Source organism: Phyllostomus hastatus, unplaced genomic scaffold (genome assembly GCF_019186645.2).
Source record: "Phyllostomus hastatus isolate PE091 unplaced genomic scaffold, TTU_PhHast_1.1 phas_scaffold_78, whole genome shotgun sequence".
NCBI classification, from domain to species: Eukaryota; Metazoa; Chordata; class Mammalia; order Chiroptera; family Phyllostomidae; genus Phyllostomus; species Phyllostomus hastatus.
This window is the reverse complement of record NW_025334041.1, coordinates 65,281,161-65,301,117: the sequence shown is the minus strand read 5'-3', so window position 1 is coordinate 65,301,117 and position 19,957 is coordinate 65,281,161. Positions and strand designations below refer to the sequence as shown.

At 49.0% G+C, this 19,957-nt stretch overlaps 1 protein-coding gene across 2 annotated transcripts; it reads left to right on the top strand.

Annotated features, from left to right (window-relative positions):
- The first annotated feature begins 78 nt into the window (after nt 1–78).
- On the top strand, nt 79–14,966 carry TMEM127 (transmembrane protein 127). 2 transcript variants are annotated; one of them, XM_045827649.1, is made up of 4 exons: nt 79–223; nt 610–925; nt 11,734–11,898; nt 12,582–14,966. In XM_045827649.1, the coding sequence occupies exons 2-4, from the start codon at nt 682–684 to the stop codon at nt 12,887–12,889; spliced, it is 717 nt and encodes a 238-aa protein (XP_045683605.1). In that variant the 5' UTR covers nt 79–223; nt 610–681; the 3' UTR covers nt 12,890–14,966. The 2 variants fall into 2 exon arrangements, with proteins under 2 accessions (XP_045683605.1, XP_045683604.1); XM_045827648.1 differs by having other exon boundaries at nt 605–925.
- The last annotated feature ends 4,991 nt before the right edge of the window (nt 14,967–19,957 follow it).

Sequence of the window (19,957 nt, the reverse complement as noted above, 5' to 3'; positions counted from 1 at the left end):
CATGAGGCTCCACGAAGGGAGGCGGTGGTGCGTCAGGCTGGGCCGCTCGCGGAGACTGGGCGGGGAGCGGGAGGAGGCGGAGGCAAAGGAAGAGGAAGCGGAAGTGGGTCGTTCTCGGGTAGGTCCTGGTGTTTGGGTTTCAGGGCCTGGGATCGCTCGACCTCGGGCTGCTGAAGAGCCTGTGACGGGCCGGAACGGTGCCATCCCCGAGGCCTGCTGACTGGTGAGGAACTGCGATCCGTGTGGGAAGGGCCTTCTTCGGGCAGAGGTCGCGTCCCAGAGCGCCGTTCCTGGATCCTGGGTCCCGGATCCCTGCGGCCCAGCCTAGTCCTCCTTCCCTTGACATCCTCTAGCTGAGACTCCGGGTCCGGGTCTCTCTCCCACCAGTAACCCATATTTCCGTCCCGTTCTTCCCAGTTCCCAGGGGGTTCCCAGCCCTCTCCGGGTCGTCATTCTGCACCTCCACTCCAGGGACCCAGTCACCGTCCCCGCCCCCTGAATCTCTGCAGCCCACTTCTTTCCTCTCGGTCTCTGGTCCCAACGTGCCCAGCCTCCGGTGTCGGCCCTGGCAGCCCTGCGCCTTCCTCACCTGCTTCCTCCTTAGAACAGGCAGACTCTGCGCTCCGCGGAGATCGGCGGCGAGCATCAGCGACCCCGGAGCGACGGCGGGCAGCCCCGGGCATGTACGCCCCCGGAGGCGCAGGGGTGCCCGGCGGGCGCCGGCGGAGGAGCCCGGGAGGCAGCGCTCTGCCCAAGCAGCCGGAGCGTAGCCTGGCTTCGGCCTTGCCCGGCGCCTTGTCCATCACCGCGCTGTGCACTGCCCTCGCCGAGCCTGCCTGGCTGCACATTCACGGTGGCACCTGTTCCCGCCAGGAGCTGGGGGTCTCCGATGTACTGGGCTACGTGCAGTCGGACCTGCTGAAAGGTGAGGCCACCGCTCGCTGGCCCTCTTCCCCCTGGACGACCGGGGCTCCTCGGTGTGGGGTAGAATGTAGTGTGGACTGGAGCTGTGATAGCTAGGGCAAGATTTGGTTGAAAACAGTCCCATTGTTGCCTGGGGTTCACGCCCACCAGGTGGCTCTGTGGGGGTCCGGTTTCTCATAAATTAGATGGTATCCAAGTACCTACTCTTCATGCCATACTAATTTGGACTGCTGCTATTTTAGGATTCTGCCTGAGGAAGGGCGTTGTATACTGAGAGAAGATAAGGGTACCGGGCATTACAGTTAGCCGTCCCCTTTTAAGAAACCTCTGGGATGTAGAAAGATTCCTTTAGGGCAGCTGATTGATGGAGAAAACAGAACTTTTAATAAAGCTAGACTTTAAAATAGCTTTATTTCTACAGTAGTTGGATTTTTATTATAGAAAAGGGGAGTCTGTGATATTTTAGCTAACCTGGATTCAGTTCCAGCCACAGTAAAACAGTTGGAGTTTGACTCTCAGAACCCTACATCTGTGCCCTACTGAGGCGAGGTTTCTTTGCTCTTCGTGTTTTCCAGCCTGGTGGGCAGAGAAAAGGGGAAAGGAACTAGGGACTGGTCAACTTACTGGACACAGGGGAGGCCACAGCTTGGTGGGGGCAGGGGCAGCGGCTGCAGTCCCAGGGAGCCCCATAGTTGCTCCTGTCCACCCCTTTCTCCAGCAGTGAAGGTACAGCCTGTGTGATGTGAGCGCAGGATTGTGTTGCCTGGCTTTTACTTGAAAAATGGTTAGTGGACCCGCCATAGCCCTTAGTACTAGCACAGTTTGTCACCCTACTCTGTCTTTTAAAAAAATTTATTGGGGTGACTTTGGCTAGTAGGATCATATAGGTTTCAAGTGTACATTTCTGTGATACATGATCTGTGTATTGCACTGTGGGTCCACCACCTAAAGTCAAACCATCTTTTGTCACCATATATTAGGCTGCCTCCACCCCCCATTGCTTTCCCTCTGATAACCACCACATTGCTGTTTGTGTCCAGGAGTTTCAGTTTACTGTCCCACATATAAGTGCAATCATATGGTTCTTTTTCTCACTGACTGATTCTACCCCCTGGTCCTTTGAACCATTTTGTATTTTCTCCCTGTGCCACTCTCTGGCTGTGATGTGTTTCAGGTATTTGCTGTGCCATGTCTCAGAAACCTTTAATGTTAGATATCTTCCTGTTTCCTCTTTAAGGATTCAGACACTGGGGTTTGGTGAAAAGGTCAAATTCTCCTCTGTGCCTTGGATCTTATACCACTTCTACAGGTCTAGGCTGAAAAGCTATATTCTTGTGGCCTAATGTTGTATTTTTCTGAGAGTTCTCTGACTTTTGCATCTCCTTTGAGTTTTTGAGGGATTAGGATGATTTAGAGAACAGGAGGGGGACTTCTGGTTTGTTCCCAGTCTGTTCCCTGATTCATTAAGACAGAAGTTATACTCATGATGGAGGCTTTGTGACCTGAAGTTTTTTCTCTGGCATGTAGGCGATGGCAGAAAGGCCATCAAGCTGGAGTTGAGTCTGGATGGCTTTTCCCTTAGCACATTCCCCTTACTTGCCTTCTTTGAGGCACAGCTGCCGCCGTCACTTCATCTAGACCCCTTGGTATTTCAGTGTTTCAAGGGCTTGTTTCACCTACAAACCAGGAGAGAGTTCTTGATGTTTCTCCCATTCAGATCATTCTTACGGAGGCTCATGAAATTCATCTGATGTGGGGAGAGGCAATGTGATCCCTGGTCCTTATTTCAGAAGTCCAGGAAACTGTGTCTCAGAGAAGTGAAGTCACATCTCTCCAGGGCCACACACCTGGGGGTGGCATAGCTATATCTGCCTCATCTGCTGACTCAATATAAAATGATGTTTTTAATCCTTAGTTTTACTTAAGCTGTCATAGGAATGTTCTCAGGGTTATTCTACTTTGGTGTGCATCCTTCTCAAAACCATGTAACAAAATAAATTCATGGTGTAGGTTCTTCTTTGTTCACATGTAATTTTTTGGAACTTTTTTGTTTTCTACTTTAAGTGCCCTGACCAATAATTGAACGTGCAACCTTAGTGTATTGGGATGACGCTCCACCAACAGAGCTACCCAGTCAGGCCGATATACATATTTTCATATATATATATATAAAGCATGTTGCCTTAACCTTTAGGTTTGCTGATCTGTTTTAGAGATCTTAACCCATGGACAGTTTTGACCTGTGGCCATCTTGGCCATTGCAAGCTAGGAATACTTGGTGTCCATTCATAAGAGAGTTGACAGTGGTACCTCATGAGCTATCACAGAAGGTGGCAAGGAACCGGGAGGTCTTGATTGCTTCTCTTCTTTTTCTCTGTAGTGATTGGGTTTTGGGTACCCAGTGGGCTTTTAGACATGCTCTCCTGTGTGATGATGCTGATCCTCAGGGCCTAACAGATGTCTTAGAATGACAGCCATGTCTGATGCCTACAGATGCTTCCAGAGGGAGAACAGACCCTACCAGGTCTCCGCAGGTGACCAGAAGTGTGCCGGGCCAGCAGGCTTTGGAGCAGTAACTTCCTGTTTCTCTGTCCCCTGCCTGAATGCCAGGCATTGTGCTCAGTATACTTCACGCCCGCTTTAGTTTCTCCTAAATGACACTTTCATTTGGTAGGTGCTGTCATGATCCCCACTTCACAGTGGTCTTAGGTTCATGGAGGTCGGGTGACTTGCTTAAGGCCACACAGTTGATCTATGTGGTGTGGTCTCTACTCTTACCCACACACCTTAGTGATCTCCAGCATCTTTTCCTTTTATCAGAGCTGTGCAATCCTTCATCACCTCAGTGTTCAGTTCAAGTTGATCTGGAGGCAAAGCCACTCACCCTCCTGCAGAGCCCTGTAGGCTTTAGCAAATGCAGACTGGCTCAAATAATTGTGTCCTGAATTCTCCCACTCCCAAGGGGTTCCTGCTTCTCACACTGCTCTTCAACCTAGGCTCAGGTGCAGAGATATACCCAGACCTCCAGTAGCCCCAAGTCATGGGACCCCAGATAATCGTTCCTTCTGCATATTAGTCCCTCTCTGCCTCTTAAGTCTGGCCAGCGAAGGGCAGCACTGACAGCAGCCTTGGGAAGCACCTTTGGGGAATGAGGAAGTCGGGGATTTGAGGTCAGGTGAATCATGATTGACAACAGGCCACTGGAAGTTCAAAGGTCAACCAGAGGACTGGTTATGTCTGAGGAGTGGTGACTGATGCAGCTGGTGCTCCCTAGTCTTATGGGGCCTATCCTCTGAGGCAGCTTGCCTAGGACCATTGGTATCTGTGGTGATGGGCCAGCCAGGCACTAGGGGACCCTGTTGGAGTTGTATGTCAGAAGCCTGCCTAGAAGCTGAAGTCACAGTAGGGAGAGGCTATGCAGGTGGGGAGGGTGAGTGCTGAGAAGTCCTGGGTGGTGGGAAAGTGCCTCTAACTCACAAGGACTCAAATGAGGGGAAGAGAAGGGGGGTGGGGCAGAAAAAGGAACCTGGCCAGAAGCTGCTTTAATCTTCCTGTCTGCAGCCTGTTTGGGTTGGGAAGGGGTGAGAGCAGTGGGCAGGCAGACAGGAAGAGCCAGGCCTTCAAAATAAGTCCTGCCCCATGACTCACTAGTGACCTTGGGCAAAGTCAGTGTCTTGGGATCTTATTACATGCAGCTTCCTTTTTCCCTGGTGACTGGAGGGGATAGCCAAGCAGTGGTTAGGAAAACGAACAGCACAACTGGAAGGTAGGATATGTGCTCTCTCTTGTCACAGTGTAGTGGACTCCACCACTGGTTTGAATTACTTAATTCATTAATTTTTAAAAGTATATTTTATTATACAACTACAATTGTCCCATTTTTTCTCTCCTTTATCCCATTCCACCCTTACCCACCTTTCCTCCAGCATCCCCCCTCTTAGTTCATGTCCATGGGTTGTACATATAAGTTCTTGGGCTTCTCCATTTCCTATACTATTCTTAACCTCCCCCTATCTGTTTTGCACCTACCAATTATGCTTCTTATTCCCTGTGCCTTTTCCCCCATTTCCCCTCCCCTCTCCCCACTGATAACCCTCCATGTGATCTCCATTTCTGTGATTCTGTTCCTGTTCTAGTTGTTTGCTTGGTTAGGTTTTGTTTTTTAGGTTCAGTTGTTGATAGTTGTGAGTTTGTTGTCATTTTGATATTCATAGTTTTGATCTTTTTCTTAGATAAGACCCTTTAACATTTCGTATAATAAGGGCTTGGTGATGATGAACTTCTTTAACTTGACCTTATCTGGGAAGCACTTTATCTGCCCTTCCATTCTAAATGAAAGCTTTGCTGGATAGAGTAATCTTGGATGTAGGTCCTTGCCTTTCATGGCTTTGAATACTTCTTAACTGTAGGGTCTTATAGGAATTCCTTTATAAGTAACTATCCTTTCCTCTTTCTGCTTTTAAGATTCTCTCCTTATCTTTAATCTCGGGTAATTTAATTATGATGTGTCTTGGTGTGTGCTTCCTTGGGTCTAACTTATTTGGGACTCTCTGAGCTTCCTGGACTTGCATGTCTATTTCCTTTGCCAGATTGGGGGAATTTTCCTTCATTATTCTTTAAATAAGTTTTCAATTTCTTGTTCTTCCTCTTCTTCTGGCACCCCTATGATTTGGATGTTGGAATGTTTAAAGTTGCCCCAGAGGTTCCTAAGCCTGTCCTCGTTTTTTTGAATTCTTGTTTCTTTATTCTGTTCTGGTTGAATGTTTATTTCTTCCTTTTGTTCTAAATCATTGATTTGAGTTCATTTCCTTCCCTTCACTGTTTGTTCCCTGTATATTTTTCTTTATTTTGTTTTGTATAGCCTTCAATTCTTCTATTTTGTGGCCATACTCAACCATTTCTGGGAGCATCCTGATTGCTAGTGTTTTGAACTCTGCATCTGGTAGGTTGGCTATCTCCTGTCACTTAGTTCTTTTTCTGGAGTTTTGATCTGTTCTTTCATTTGGGCCATATTTCTTTGTCTTGGTGTTCCTGTTAAGTTGTAAGGGGCAAAGCCTTAAGTATTTGCCAGGGTGGGGCAACCCACTTCACTGCATTATGGCACTGTATGTGGGAGGGGGGTCATAGTAAAACAGTGCTGCTTTCTCGCTTCTTGCCCTGTTTTCAGTCACTTCCCCTGCTACCCACAAACAGATTGTGCGCTTTCAAGTACTGATTCATGGGTGGGCAGGCTTGTGCATGTTCTAGGACCCCATTTCAGCAGATTCTCCTATGAGACTGGCAGTTTCTCTTGCCACTGCAACCCCACAGGTTTTTACAGCTAGAGGTTCTGAGGCTTTATGTTGCCCAGTGCCGGAACCCTGGGTTGCATGGTCTGTTTCCCTCACCAGCTGTTCCTCCTGGCTTATCTGCATCTGAATGTGGGACCACCCAGTCTGCCAGCTGCTGCCTCACCAGCCTGCTCCACCAGCCACTGCCTTGCCCAGCATCTTCTCTGCCTAGGCTGCCCATCTCCACCCCTCCTATTGGTCTGAATGAATGTTTCTTCTTTAACCCCTTGGTTGTCAGACTTCCATAGAGTTCAGTTTTCTGGCAGTTCTGCTGGTTTTTGTTTTGAAATTGTTTGTTAGCCTTCTTTTGGTTGTGCCAAGAAGCAAAGCATATCTGCCTACTCATCCATCTTGACTGGAAGCCCCTACATGGTTTGAATTTAAAAGGAGGACCTTGCCCCACGTGCCTTTTCTCCCCACAAGTGAAATAATACCTACACAACATTGAGGGATTCTGTCTTTTCAAGGGAGCAGATATTTGTGGTCCTCTCCGCCATACTGATGTGTGCCAGGAAAGGATGAGCTCAGTTCTAAGCATGTCCAGGATCCTCTGTCTGTCTACTCTGTGCACTGAGCTCCTCTGTCTCATGAGAGACCACCTGGGCTGTGGGGCAGGCTCCCAGGTTATCTACTAGCATCACTTTAGGGAATTTCATACTTGGCTTCCCCGCTAAGCCCAAGTGTTTATTCACAATTTTGGAGTGGGGTAAGACAGTCACACTGAGACAAAACCTGTTTGGCCTTGGCCAGCATGACTGAGTTCATTGGAGCGTCACCAAAGTAACAGAAAGCTTGTGGGTTCAATTCCCAGTCAGGACACACGTCCAGGTTGCGGGTTCAATCCCCGGTCCCTGCACATATGGTTCTCTGTCTGGGAGACAACCAATTCATGCTTCTCTCTCACATTTATTTAGTTATTTGTTTGTTTGTTTGTTTCTTCCTTTCTTCATCCCTTCCTCCCTTCTCTCTCTAAAAAGAAATGAAAAAAAATTGTCCTCAGGTGGGGATTTAAAAAAACCTTTGTTTGAATTTGGGTCAAAAGCCCCTTTTTTGTACCCTGTCACCTTTTGATGGGGCACATCCTTACTCTGGCTTTTAGGTTCTTTCTGTGGTTCACACTGGCTGTACACAGGAAGGACATGATAGGACTGACACTGCTGTGCCCAGTGAGGAGGGACTGGGGCAGTTAACACTGCTGAGCCTTCATATGACAGATGAAAGCGCAGACACCAAGGGCAATTAAGTGCAGTTAAGTGACATGCTGTAGGTAACATATGGTCTGTGGTAGTCTAGGATTTGGTGCCAAGTCCAATGTCTTTGTGGTTTTCCTACTGCTTCCTAGAGCCAGACTCTGATGGCCATAGAAGCTTAGACCACACCAACCAGTTTTTGCTCAATAATTCCCAGTATGAACACTTTTCATTCCTTAACGGCCCAAACCTGTTTTGCCTGGAAGGGATTTTGTGCTTCTAGCTGTTCCCCTCTTGCACTGAGCAGCTGTTGGCTTTGTGGGTGGCTCTGAGTGCATTTATACTAACTTCTGACCAAATGCAGTGCTTTAGGACTTGATGGATTATCCCCATCAGGGAAAGATAAAACAGCTAACTCTGGGACTTGGTGATTCTGAACATCACAGTGCAAGGGAGCTTGCCTTGGGTTTGGAGTCTAGCTTTAGTTTGGAGACTAGCTCTGTGTACGAGGCCTGAAGGAAGTCACTTAATTTCCTCTAACCTCTAATCCCTCATTGGAGCTGCATAGAGTGATAACTGACCCGTGTAGCTCTGTTGGTTGGGTGTCATTCTGCAAGCCGAAAGGCCACAGCCTGGTCAGGGCACATGCCTGGATTGTGGGTTGGGTTCCCAGTCAAGGCACATATGAGAGGCAACCAATTGATGTTTCTCTCTTTTTCTCCCTCCCTTCCCGTCTCTCTAAAAAAGTAAATAAATAAAATCTTAAAGATAACATTTGACCTGTCATTGTGCACAGGCTATTTATTCCTGGAGGAGACAATAGAAACTGCCAACAATATTTGTCTCTTGGGAGGGGCAGTTTGATATCTGGAAGAGAGGGATGTCCTCTCTGAAACGTTATCATGTGCTATTCTTCCTTATTATTAAAATAAGTGTATTAGGAAACACAAGAAACATGGGAGAGTATGCAAGGGGGGACCCCCAAGAAACTGGAATTTTGTTGTGGAGGATGAGCCCCTTGTAGTACAGGCTTTCCCCAGTAAGTGAGTGTTCTAGGAAACCATCTGTATCAGTGTACCAAGTGGCGTTGTTGTGAGAGGCTGTGTTGGGCTTCAGTGAAATTACTTTGAAGACTTTCAGTGCGTTTGTCCACTTCATGATGGGTGATTTATGAGTGCACCTGCCCACACTGTGCTGAGTGTTCACCAGTCTTTGACCAAAAACTGTATTATCCCCATGCCCCATACTCCCTATTCACGTGATCTCACCCTGAGTAACTTTCTTTTTTCTGTTTCCCTGCATGAAGAGTCCTCAAAGGGAAATGTTTTGCTGATTTGGAAGAGGTGAAACAAAAACAGCAGAAGCACTAAAAGGCATTAAAGTTGACGAGTTCAAAAACTGTATTGAGCAGTGGAAAAGAAGTCTCAATAGGTGTATTGCATCAAATGTACTTCAGTACTTTGAAGGTGATTGAAGTATAAATAATGTAAGAATAAATACATGCTTTTTTTAAAAAGATTTTATTTATTTATTTTTAGAGAGGGAAGGGAGGGAGAGAGAGAGAGAGAGAGGGAGAGAGAGAGAGAGAGAAACATCAATGTGTGGTTGCTGGGGGTTCTGGCCTGCAACCCAGGAATGTACCCTGGCTGGGAATCGAACCTGGGACACTTTGGTTCCCAGCCCGCACTCAATCCACTGAGCTATGCCAGCCAGGGCAATACATGCTTTTTTAATAAATAAATTCTGGGTTTTGGGGGGTTTCCCTCTCATATAATAGATGTACATTTTTTTAAAACTTTAAAAATATATTTTATTTATTTATTTTTAGAGAGGGGAGGGAGGGAGAAAGAGAGGATAACACCAACTGGTTGCCTCTTGCATGCCCCCAGCTGGGGACCTGGCTCATAACCCAAGCATGTACCCTGGCTGGGAATCAAACCTGCTACCTTTTGGTTCCTAGGCGGATGCTCAGTCCACTGAGCCACACCAGCCAGGTCTAGATGTACATTTTTTTAAGGACAATAATAAAATGAACCTCCTGTACTTAGTATGCAGTCTAAGAAAGTAGCTTTGAAGCCACCAATTATTACTTTTTTTTTTTAAGACTGGTGGTTGAGTTAAAACTTAGTGGATTTTTATAAGAACCACAATTAAAGCCCTACTCCAAGTGCTTAGCCACATTAAGTAATCTGAACACAGCCCGCTGCAGAGCAGAGTGTGCTGTAATCCCTTGTACCTTGCTGCTCACACTTTTGTCCCCCCCCCCCCCCATCTCTGGCTCATGCCATGTGGACCAAGAAGAACTATCTCAGGGAGCTTTTAACAATATTCAGAGAGAAGCCGGGAGACAGTCCCTGTCTCCAGGAGCGTTTCCTTCACTGAAGCCTCCTGCAGGCCCGCAGCATAATCTCTAAGCTCACAGTTAGGCCTGAACGAAGTGGAGACTGGGCCTGGTTCCTGGCAGCGCTGTCACACAGGCAAGCCTTCTGGGAGTAAGCGAACACCAGACTGGATGTTCGCTTACTCCCAGATTGGGCCCCAAACAGATGGTCAGCTGACCAGAGTGACAGATAGCTCTGAGGGCAGCCTAGTGGATGACCTACAGCCCTTCTGCAGGGGGGTGAGTCTCGTGTGGGCTCAGCTGCCATCTGCCTAGCGAAGTCTGAGCCTGAGGCAGGCATGTGTGCTGTCACAAAGGCCCAGGGTCTCCTGGTATCTGCTTTGGGGTCTGTCCAAGACCCCATGATGCCAGTGTCTCTTGGTTTGAGTCTGCTTTGTTGGCTTCAGGTCTCCTACCCGGGTTCTTGGACTTTTCTTCTCAGTACCTCTTCTTCTAGACCCAGGATTTGTGTTTCTGGGAGTGCAAGTCTTAGGCCACCTGCGTGTGAATTACCTGGGCTGCTTGTTAAAATCCAGATTCCTAGGCCTTGCTCTAGACGGAGAGCTCAGAATTCCTGAGGCCTGGGAACGTGCTTTCAGCCAGCACCCTGGTGACTGTGATGGGCACTGGAGAGTGATGACCACCATCTCCCAGCCTCAGCCTGTGGTTAGGACTCAGGAAAAGAGTCTATGAGCTAAGTCTTGCCAGCCCTTTTCAGATTTTCCTAAATCACTTGATGACCCATGACCTAAATGAAAGAAGAACTTGCCAGTGGCTGGAATAGAGGAGGGAGAGGAGGTTAAAGCACATGTCCTACTTTTTATCGAAGCTTAAAATGGCTTCTTTTTAGATCAGCCTTTATTCTGTCTGTGTATTTCTGGGAGCTATGGCAGTTTGCATAGATATCAAAGGGATCTGACAGTGTTGTCTAGACAAAATTTGAAAGAGATAAGAATGGTATTATGGTCCTAGAAGGAAATCTGGCTTGCTCTGCATATCTGGTGTACAGTCGTCGTCTGGGCCCTCCCTCACTGTGACCCCAGGGACTCTGAGTGCGGGGTCTCCTTCTTCAGCATCTTCCTTGGTTTACTCCCTCTTTTGGTTGAGTGTGCTCTCCTCAATGGCTTTGCCCTCATTTTAAAAGGTTTTTGGTTCTGTCAGTTTCTGAGCCTTTCAGGGTTTTGTGGTGTAAATCTAGTCATGTTGTAGCTTTCCCACTTTGAGCTGACACTTCAGCTCACCCAATCTTCTAAGTCAGTTCTAAGTCCCTTTACTTTCCAGTTTCCGGAATTGTGTTTTGCCCCTCTCCCCTTTGTGTGGGTTTATGCCTTTAAAATTTTTTGTTTGTTTTAGGTAGGGTTTAGGGAGTGAATGAAAATAAATGTTAAGGTCCAGACTACCATTTTCCTAACTTATTTAATACTTTCTTGTAAAGGTAATTTTTTCTAAATGACTAACCAAAAGGGGATGAATGAGTGGCTGGATAGAGAACTGACATTGATCAACCTCTGGCCTTGCCTCTCTGCCCGTCTCAGCTCTGTAGTTAGTAGGCTCTTCCTGCAGCTGGGAGCATACTTTAGTAGAATGGGCTAACGTGTTGGATTGTCAGGGACTTCAAAAATGGTTAGAACACCGTGGCAAGTACAACGAAGTGGAGGTCTGCACTTAGACTGGCTTTGTTGGAAGGGAAGAAAGTGAGTGCATGGGAGCAGTGACCAGGGTTCCTATTTGCTAATTCAGGTGCTGTTCTGCCTCCTCTGTGGGCCAGCTGGGGGCAGGAGTTACGATTGCTCTCTCCAGGACTCCCCTGGCTCTCCACGACTGTGACTGAGGGGGACAAACTCCCAGGTTGGGACTTCTGCTCCAGGGTGCTACTTGGGGTCCTGAAAATTTGGTTCTCCCCCTACAGATTTTTGCATGAATCTCCAGACAGTACTGCTCCTGCGGGTCATTGCTGCCTTCTGTTTCCTGGGCATCCTGTGTAGTCTCTCTGCGTTCCTTCTGGATGTCTTTGGGCCCAAGCATCCAGCCCTGAAAATCACCCGTCGCTATGCCTTTGCCCACATCCTCACAGGTAAGCCCAGGCCTGGAGCAACTGTCTGGAGTTGCAGGTGGGGATGGCGGATTCTCTGAGCAGATACCAGTCCAGATGCTCGTTTCAACTTGAGCCTTTCCTAGAGCACTAGGGCCTGATAGCAGCTTGCTTTCATCATTTGCCTGTATACCTGGTTCGGCTGTTGGGAGGGAATAGTATTAGAATTCCCAAAGAAATCTCATAGCTCTCCATGGGCTTGACGTTCAGCCAGGCTCCCGGGACCTGGAATGAGCAAGGAAGGGAGCAGAGTGTCTCACTGTGTCTCCCCTGGAGAGCATAGTCTCATGGGATTCTTTCCTCCACTTTTGCTTTCCCACAGACTAGCCTCTGCCATGACCAGGCTGGGTGTTGATTTGATTGGTGGTGGTGCCAACTCAGCTCCCAAACTGCATGACCTCGTCTGCTCCTTCAAGCACTCACTGATTTCTAGCAGCCCTCATATTCCAATTCTAGATTCTTAAGACTGAGAGGCTCTGGCTGGCCCAGATGGGGTCAGGCATCTGTCCCTAGCCTCAGCCTAAGAGCTCCCCCTTGCAGGATCCCAGGGTTCACAGGTTCTCTGACATAGGGGTTTGGGTAGAGAGGCTGCAGTTGGTTCCTCAAGCACCCCAGTTGCAGGGTGCCTGCTAACCCCCTTTCTGTGCTGTCCTTCTGTCCCCCAGTCCTGCAGTGTGCTACCGTCATTGGCTTTTCCTACTGGGCTTCTGAACTCATCCTGGCCCTGCAGCAGCAACATAAGAAATATCATGGTTCCCAAGTATATGTCACCTTTGCTGTTAGTTTCTACCTGGTGGCAGGAGCTGGCGGAGCTTCAATCCTGGCCACGGCAGCCAACCTCTTGCGCCACTACCCCACGGAGGAGGAGGAGCAGGCCCTGGAGCTGCTCTCTGAGATGGAGGAGACCGAGCCCTACCCCTCGGAATATGAGGTCATCAACCAATTCCAGCCACCCCCGGCCTATACGCCCTAATATCAGCCCAGCTTTCTTCCTCCTGCTCCTACTCCACAGCTCCTCCCACACCCAGAGAAATGCCTTCCCCCAGCAGGCGTCACTGGTAGGATCCTGACCATCTTCACCAAACCTTCCCCAGGAGAGACTCTTCCTTTTGGGTTGTTCACATATCCCTGCTCTTGAAACCTGGGGTTCACAGATTTTATATCATGCACTTTCCCCCTTTTGCCATCTTCCTGTCCCTGAGGTCACTAGTCATTACCAACTAGGGATTGTTATAACAAGTTTTCTCCATGGGCCATATCTTTCAGACCAGAACTTTCCTTGGGAAGCTGCTGATAGTGTGAGCAGGGCCCAAAGGAAAGGGACTGTGCCCCGTGGGCTTCCTTCGTGATGGTCGGCATTCATCCCACAGCTGTGGGCTGACCTGCCCCCATTCCTTCCCAGAGTGCTCAGTGCCAGGCCTTCCACTCTGCGGATTTCTCTGCACTTTAGTCTTTGGACTTCCCATCCCCTGGTTCTGGTTTGATGGGGAGAAGGAATTGCTGTTGGGAAGCAGAACCAGTCTTCTCCCCGCCCCGCCCTGCCCTGGCTTGGGTGCCTGGAGCCCAGGCAAGGAGAGAGCACTGGGTGCGAGCTTGGGGCCTCCTGGTACCCAGAAGGGATCAGAGTGAAGGGGTCTAAATTTCCCCAGCCCCTTCACCTTTTAAAATTGAGTGGTTTTAAAAGGAAAAACAAAACCAAACAATAGCAACAATAATCTGTTTTTAAACTAGTGAAAAGACGTCTGTCATTTTTCTGATATTTATCCCATTCTTTTGGGCTCTGCAGTATTTTGGGCCATAGCTCCTTCCAGCCCGTAGTAGTTCCTCCCTGAACCTCTCCCAGCAGAATGCAGCCCTCTTCCCTTGTTCCCTCCCTCCTAGTGGCCTTCCTATGGAATCCAGAGCCCCATCAGCAGAGGGGCTGAGGACTATGGCCTGGCTGGCTGGCCAGCGTGGTGCTCCTCAGGACTGTGGCACTGAGATCTAACCTGGCCTCCGTGCAGGGACAGGGCCACAGCAGGGTAGGAAACCCACCACTCTCCACATAGGAACCACAACCAGTGGGCCCCATTGTGTGAGGTCAGACTGGCAACCTGGTTCTGTCCTTCAGGCTTAGTGCCTCCCCTAAACTGTGACTTGGGGCAACAGCTTGCTGCATGCCCCCTCCCCTTCTTGAATGTACTCTGGCCTTGCAGTGTGCTACTTACTGACTCTTTCTTGCCCAGCCATCACTCTGCTTTTCTGTTTGCCACACATGGCCCTGGGTCAGGCTGAATATTCTGCTCTGAGACTGGCATAAAAGTTGGAGAAACTTGAGAGACCTTCAGTGTGGATCCAGATGGCCAAGCTTTGGATCAGTGTCTGGTGCTGATCCGAAAAGCAGATGGATCCCAATCTCCTGCAACAGGCGACAGAGCAAGACCGGAGAATGGACACTGCTGTTGAATTGTGGCTAGGAAGGATCTGTCACATGTCTCATCGCGGACTGCCTGGGGGTGTCTGGACAGATGCCTGTGTGGGCAGTGAAGGCCGTGTCTGCACATGAGTGAGTGGCTGCCTGGAGTTCACTGTGATGCCAAAGTATATCCCATCGTGACACACTTCTAGACTCTTCTGTTAGGCAAGAGAGACTTCGGTGTGATACTTTCACACAAAGCCAAGAACGACATTTTCTTGTCTCTCTGTCAAGTCCTTGTTTGTCTTTGGCAGATACCCGGGGTGCAGCCAGCTCTCACTGACCCTGGGTGTCTGCAGGGCAGATCAGGAGACCAGGCACCAGACACTCAAGCCAAAGGGACCAGTCGTCTCATGAGGCCCCAGACACGACTCTGTGGACTGTTCCATGTGATTCAGAACCCACTTTTTATTAGCCTTCCATACCTCTGACCTTTCTCTTTCCCCTACCATCCCAACACTGTCATATAAATTCCCCTGGTTGTGTTTTTTTCTTTTTAGGAAAAACATAAAAATAAAAAAGCAAAAACAAAACAAATGAATAGAAACCACAAGTAAGAATATAAATGCAATGACTCCCTGTCATTTTTCTGTGACAGGTTTCCTGAGTTGGTTTGTTCTTTTCCTCTTAGAGAAGTAGGAGAAACTCATGAAGTGTGTAATTAAAAAAGTCAGAGTGAGTGCAGGTGCCTGCTCCGTGCAAGGCACTTCCGCCCAGACGTGCCTCTAACCTGACACCACGCACAGTAAGGCCCCTGTGGGGAGCCCAAGTGGCTGCAGATCCTCCTGTTGGAGTCCCTGGTGAGCTGCAGAAGAGAACTTCTGTTTTGTGTGGAGAGAAATAGACCACAGGGCTAGGACTTGCCAAAGAAACTACTTCTGAAATCATAGGTAGTGGTTACTTCTTTACTGGGAGAGACATGTGAGTGGCAGCAATCCGGGATGTAACTTGTAGGGGAGCCTTCAGTGTCAGTGCCTTGCATAGCTACCCACATTTCATTCGTTCATTCGTCCATTTCTACATTCAGTGGACATGCTGGGCCTCAAAAAGTACAGCACAGTAAGAGATCTTAGAACCCCTTTTGAGGAACAGCCTGTTTATTTTTTCTTTTAAGTTCCTGGGTCGTAAGTTCCTGGATCTTGGGAGCTAGGAATGTGTTCTCTCTTTTATGTTGATAGGCTTAATTCACTTTATTTTCCTTGTGGAAAATTATGTAGTGGTCACATCTGGAGCCTGGGTCCTCGGCACAGACACTCCGAGGTGGGACTTTACAAGATGGTCAGGAATTCCTGATAGGGATGCTTGATGAATGTCTTTTTTCAGAGGCCGGGACTGAGATAGCCAAGGGTCTTAGAGATAGCATCAAAGGTGGCCTTGGCAAAGTTGCCCAGGGCGGCAGTGCAGCCCCTGGCTGAGGTGTAGCAGGTCAATACCAGCCATCAGCAGCAGCAGCTTGGGCACAGGGATTGAGACGATGCCAGTGCTCCTGGGTGCAGGGATGAGGTGCACCAGCACAGTGCCCAGTCACCTTACAAGAGACGGTGTGGGGCTTGCTGACCTTGTTGCCTCAGTAGCCTCACTGCACAGGGACAATAGAGACCTTAGCCAGGATGATGGCCTCACGGATGGCAGTGGCTACTTCCTTTGAGCACTTAACACCCAGATCAATGTGTCCTTTGTAGTCCCCAATGGTGACAAATGCCTTGAACTGAGTCCATTGTCCTGCATGTGTCTGCTTTTGCACAGTAATAATCTCAAGAACCTTGTCTTTGAGGGATGCTCCCAAGAAAAAGTCAATGATCTCAGATTCCTTGATGGGCAGAGGAAAGATATAGATCTCCTTTGGTTAGTTAATTTTCATGTCCTTGATCAGGTGGCCCAACTTGGTGACAGAGATCCACTATTTGTCCTTGTCCTTGCCTCCACGAGCTCCTCAGCCCCGACCCCAACCCTGACCCTGGCCACAGCTTTGGCCCTGGATGCTGCTGCCGAATCCACAGCAGCCACAGCAGCCTCCCATCCCAGGGCCCCTCGGGGCCTCTGGGCCCTCCCGCAGCACTGGCATCATCTGCCATTCAGTGTTTCCTGGGGAAAAGAAACTCGTTTCTTTCCAGATGTTTATAAAAGGTGCCTTGTGTTTTGTGCAAAGCATGTGAGGCACCGTGAGAGAAACGACTACCCTCAGGGTCCCATCTCCAAGGGCTCTATATTCTCAGTTCTGGAGATGGACTTGTCCATGGAGAGGCAGCATGAACTGAGTGGTCTGGTGGACAGCTGGGAGAGGGGTTCTGCCCTGAGCGAGTACCAAAAGTTTTATGCGGCAGCTGGAGCTGGGCTCAAAGTGAGAGTTTGGAGGTGGGTAATTCCTGTGGAGGGGCTAGCAGAATCAAAGCACAACTGGTGACCAGGATGTGGTGAGAGCAGAAGTTAGTGAGGGGTGGGGCCTGTTGAAGGCACTAAAAGTGGGGAGCCTTGGAAATTTTCTGAGAAGAAAAAGGAAGGACCAAATTTTTCTAATGACTGGTGAAATGTGAGGAGGGTCAGCCTGGTGCTGGTGAAAGATTCTGAGGGCCTGGGAAGACTCTTTCCCAGAAAGAGTCTTCTTTCTGGGAAAGGGTGGGAGACAGTGTGGAGTCCTGGAACCTGGTACAAGGAGAAGAAGAGAGTGGTCACAGTTGGCCCCAGGGCCTGGTGTCTCCACAGGTGTTGCAGCGAGGAACCCAGTAGCCTCAGTCCGTGCTGACCTGTCAGGAGATGGAAAGTGGAGCCAGTGCCTCAGGCTGAGAAGGGCTTGGCATGAGAAGTGGCAGGATGTGAAGGGCAGTAGAAGGGATAGAGGCCCCTGAGTCCAACCATGTTCTCAAGAGTTTGCTAATGAAAGAACATCTCTCTTTCAGAGAGATGTCTGGTTCCACCTTGTTCAAGGCTGTAGGGCTCTATGAAAATGGGGCCCAAAGGGGCAGGGCAGGGCAGGCAGGCAACCCTGTTTAGAAGCTTTCTCCCTTCCTTCCTCTGTAGCAAAATCGCAGCTAGCTCTGGGAAGGACCACTTCATGGCAATGTCTGGCTACACCCTGTGACCCAGTTCTCCCCTTGGTTTGACCTTACTCTTGGGGTTCTCTCACTTAGCTTTCTAGTGCAACTGCTATTGGTGGAGGGTTTCCTTCTGGAATAAACTTGAGGTGGAGGGTAGGTTTTGTTTTAATAAGGGGTAGGATGTTCTATATTTATCTTTCCCGTTTGCCTCCCTGTGCTTTAGTAAGAGTGGTGAGGGAAATTCGCATGTGTGCATCCTTGAACTCAAACACACAATTTCTAGTCTGTCGACAGGCTTTATGTCTTTCTTGTTTTTTACTTTATAAGTTCATTATGGCCAGGGGATCATGCTTTCTCATGCTTTCTTATTCATCAAACATATTGAACATGTGTTTGTAGAGCAGGTGGGTAATAAGGTACATAGTTCTTGCCCTTCGGGGCCTTCCAGTCCCGCTGTCAGGAGAAGGGAAACCTGACAAGGCAGAAACCTGACATGTGGCACTCGATGCCCCTTGAAACTAATGGTCCAGGAAGGCTTCCTGAAGGAAGAGAGACATAATTTTGGCTTTGAGGAGTGGGTAGGCTTTCATGAGAGAATAGTGTCATCAGTGGTGTGAGAGCAGAAAAGAAAGGGACAGTCTTTGGGGAACACTGAGTTGGTGTTTGAGCAAAGGTGACATGCCCTGGAGGGGATTGGGTGCATCCTGCCTGGGAGGGCCTGGAATCCCACAGCACTGGCAGAGCAATCACAGCTGTAAGCTGCAGAACTCTTAACGGAAATATCTTAACTCAGCGGAATGTGTTGTTTCCCATAACTGACGAGGTATCTTGGCCGGATCCAGGGACTCAAACAACGATGTGAAGCGATTTCTCACTATGTCATCAGCAGCCCCAGGCTCACACTGAGCTCTTGTTTACAGACTGGATGAGTCTGTTTTGCCCAACTTAGATCAGGCTCTTCTCCCTGAACTGTGGCCAGGGACTTGGAGCTTCACCCTGTGGCCCAGGATGAGGAAGGTTGCGTATGCCATCTTGGATTCAGAGATGGAGCCACTAATGGCAGTTGGCATATGTGATCCCAAGGTACACCAGTTAGAGATCCTTGCTGGCATGAAGCTATGAAACAGAAATGAGCAGCCCACAGTCTCTCCTTCAGCCTGCCTTGCTGTGATAACAAGGCTGTGGGCATGGGCCAGCCCTGCCTTCTTGAGAAGTTCTGTGTCTTATCTTTGACCAGGGCTGGGCCTTGGATTCAGGTTTGCCCACTGGTAAGCAGGCAACCCAGTCCTTGATTACACCTGCCCTGGCCTCCAGAATTGTCTTTTCTTTCTTTCCTTTGCTTGCTCCTTTCTTCCTGCTCCATTCCAGTCAGAGAGAAAGGAGAATTTATTAGTCATGTCGTAGAGTAGAGTGTCATCATTTTGGTGCCAGTTCTCTGAGCCCCGATTCTCACAGGGTGATGTGAAGGCCAGACACCATCTGTGTACACGCTGGATGGCATCACAGCAAAGGAGCAGTGAGCTTAGAAATGGGCAGTAACAATGTCTGCCCTTTGCTGAACTGGAGAAACCATCTCTATCTTTTGAGGCCATAAGACAGCCTGCCCTCTGCTGCAGAGGCAGACACTGTCTTTTAAGGATGCTTCCTACACACAAAGGAACAGGGGCAGGCAGTGCCCCCCTTCAAGACAAGCAGAACTGTGAGGCACCCCTGGAGAACTGTCTCCCATCATGGAAATGTATACCTTTCATTTTCAGGAAATTGTATTACAGATGAGCATTCCTCTCCAATATCAAGTTTCCTCTGTAAGTCAACTAAAGACTCAGAACCTGGTTTCATAAAGGATGTGTGTTAGTCATTTCTTGCTGTGGAGCGCTACTATCGCTAACCTAGTGACGATACACATTCATGACTATTGGACAGCATCTACAGGCGGGAACAGGCCGTGGCATAAGCAGTTCCTCTGATTCAGGTCTCACAAGGGTTTTTGGCTGAGGTTGTGGTCTCCTCTGAGGGCCTGTAAGGGAAGGAGAGAAGACCCTCCAGTTGTGGGCAGAATTCAGTTCCCTGCAGGCTGCCCTCAGCTCCAAGAGGCCACAGGTATCTCCTTGCCCTGAGGGCTCCCCAGCATGACCACTTACTACTTCACAGCCCACAAAGGAGAGGGCCAGCAACTCCCGCAAAGAGGGCTCTGCAGTCTGTGTGAGGAATCACGTCTGTCCCATCACAGTGGACACATGCTGTCCTGCGGTCTTCAGATGTGTTCATGGAAGGGGCTTGGTGGGATTAGGGTAATGTGGGCCAGTGCTAAGTTATCTTACCAGCAGCCACCATTTGGGGTTCAGTGACAGAGTGTGTGTGAGGAGTATGTGGGCCCAAGGTGCCTGTGCGTTTTGAAGCTTGGGAGAAGGGGCCACTTGATTAACTTTTGGATGTTCTGACTGGGTTTGTCTCTGTTCTGCAGCTTAATTGTCCCCTGACTCACTGCCCTGAAAGTCAGCAAGTGGGGCAGGTCCCAGAACAGGTGAATCACTTACTGGGCTTCTTTCCC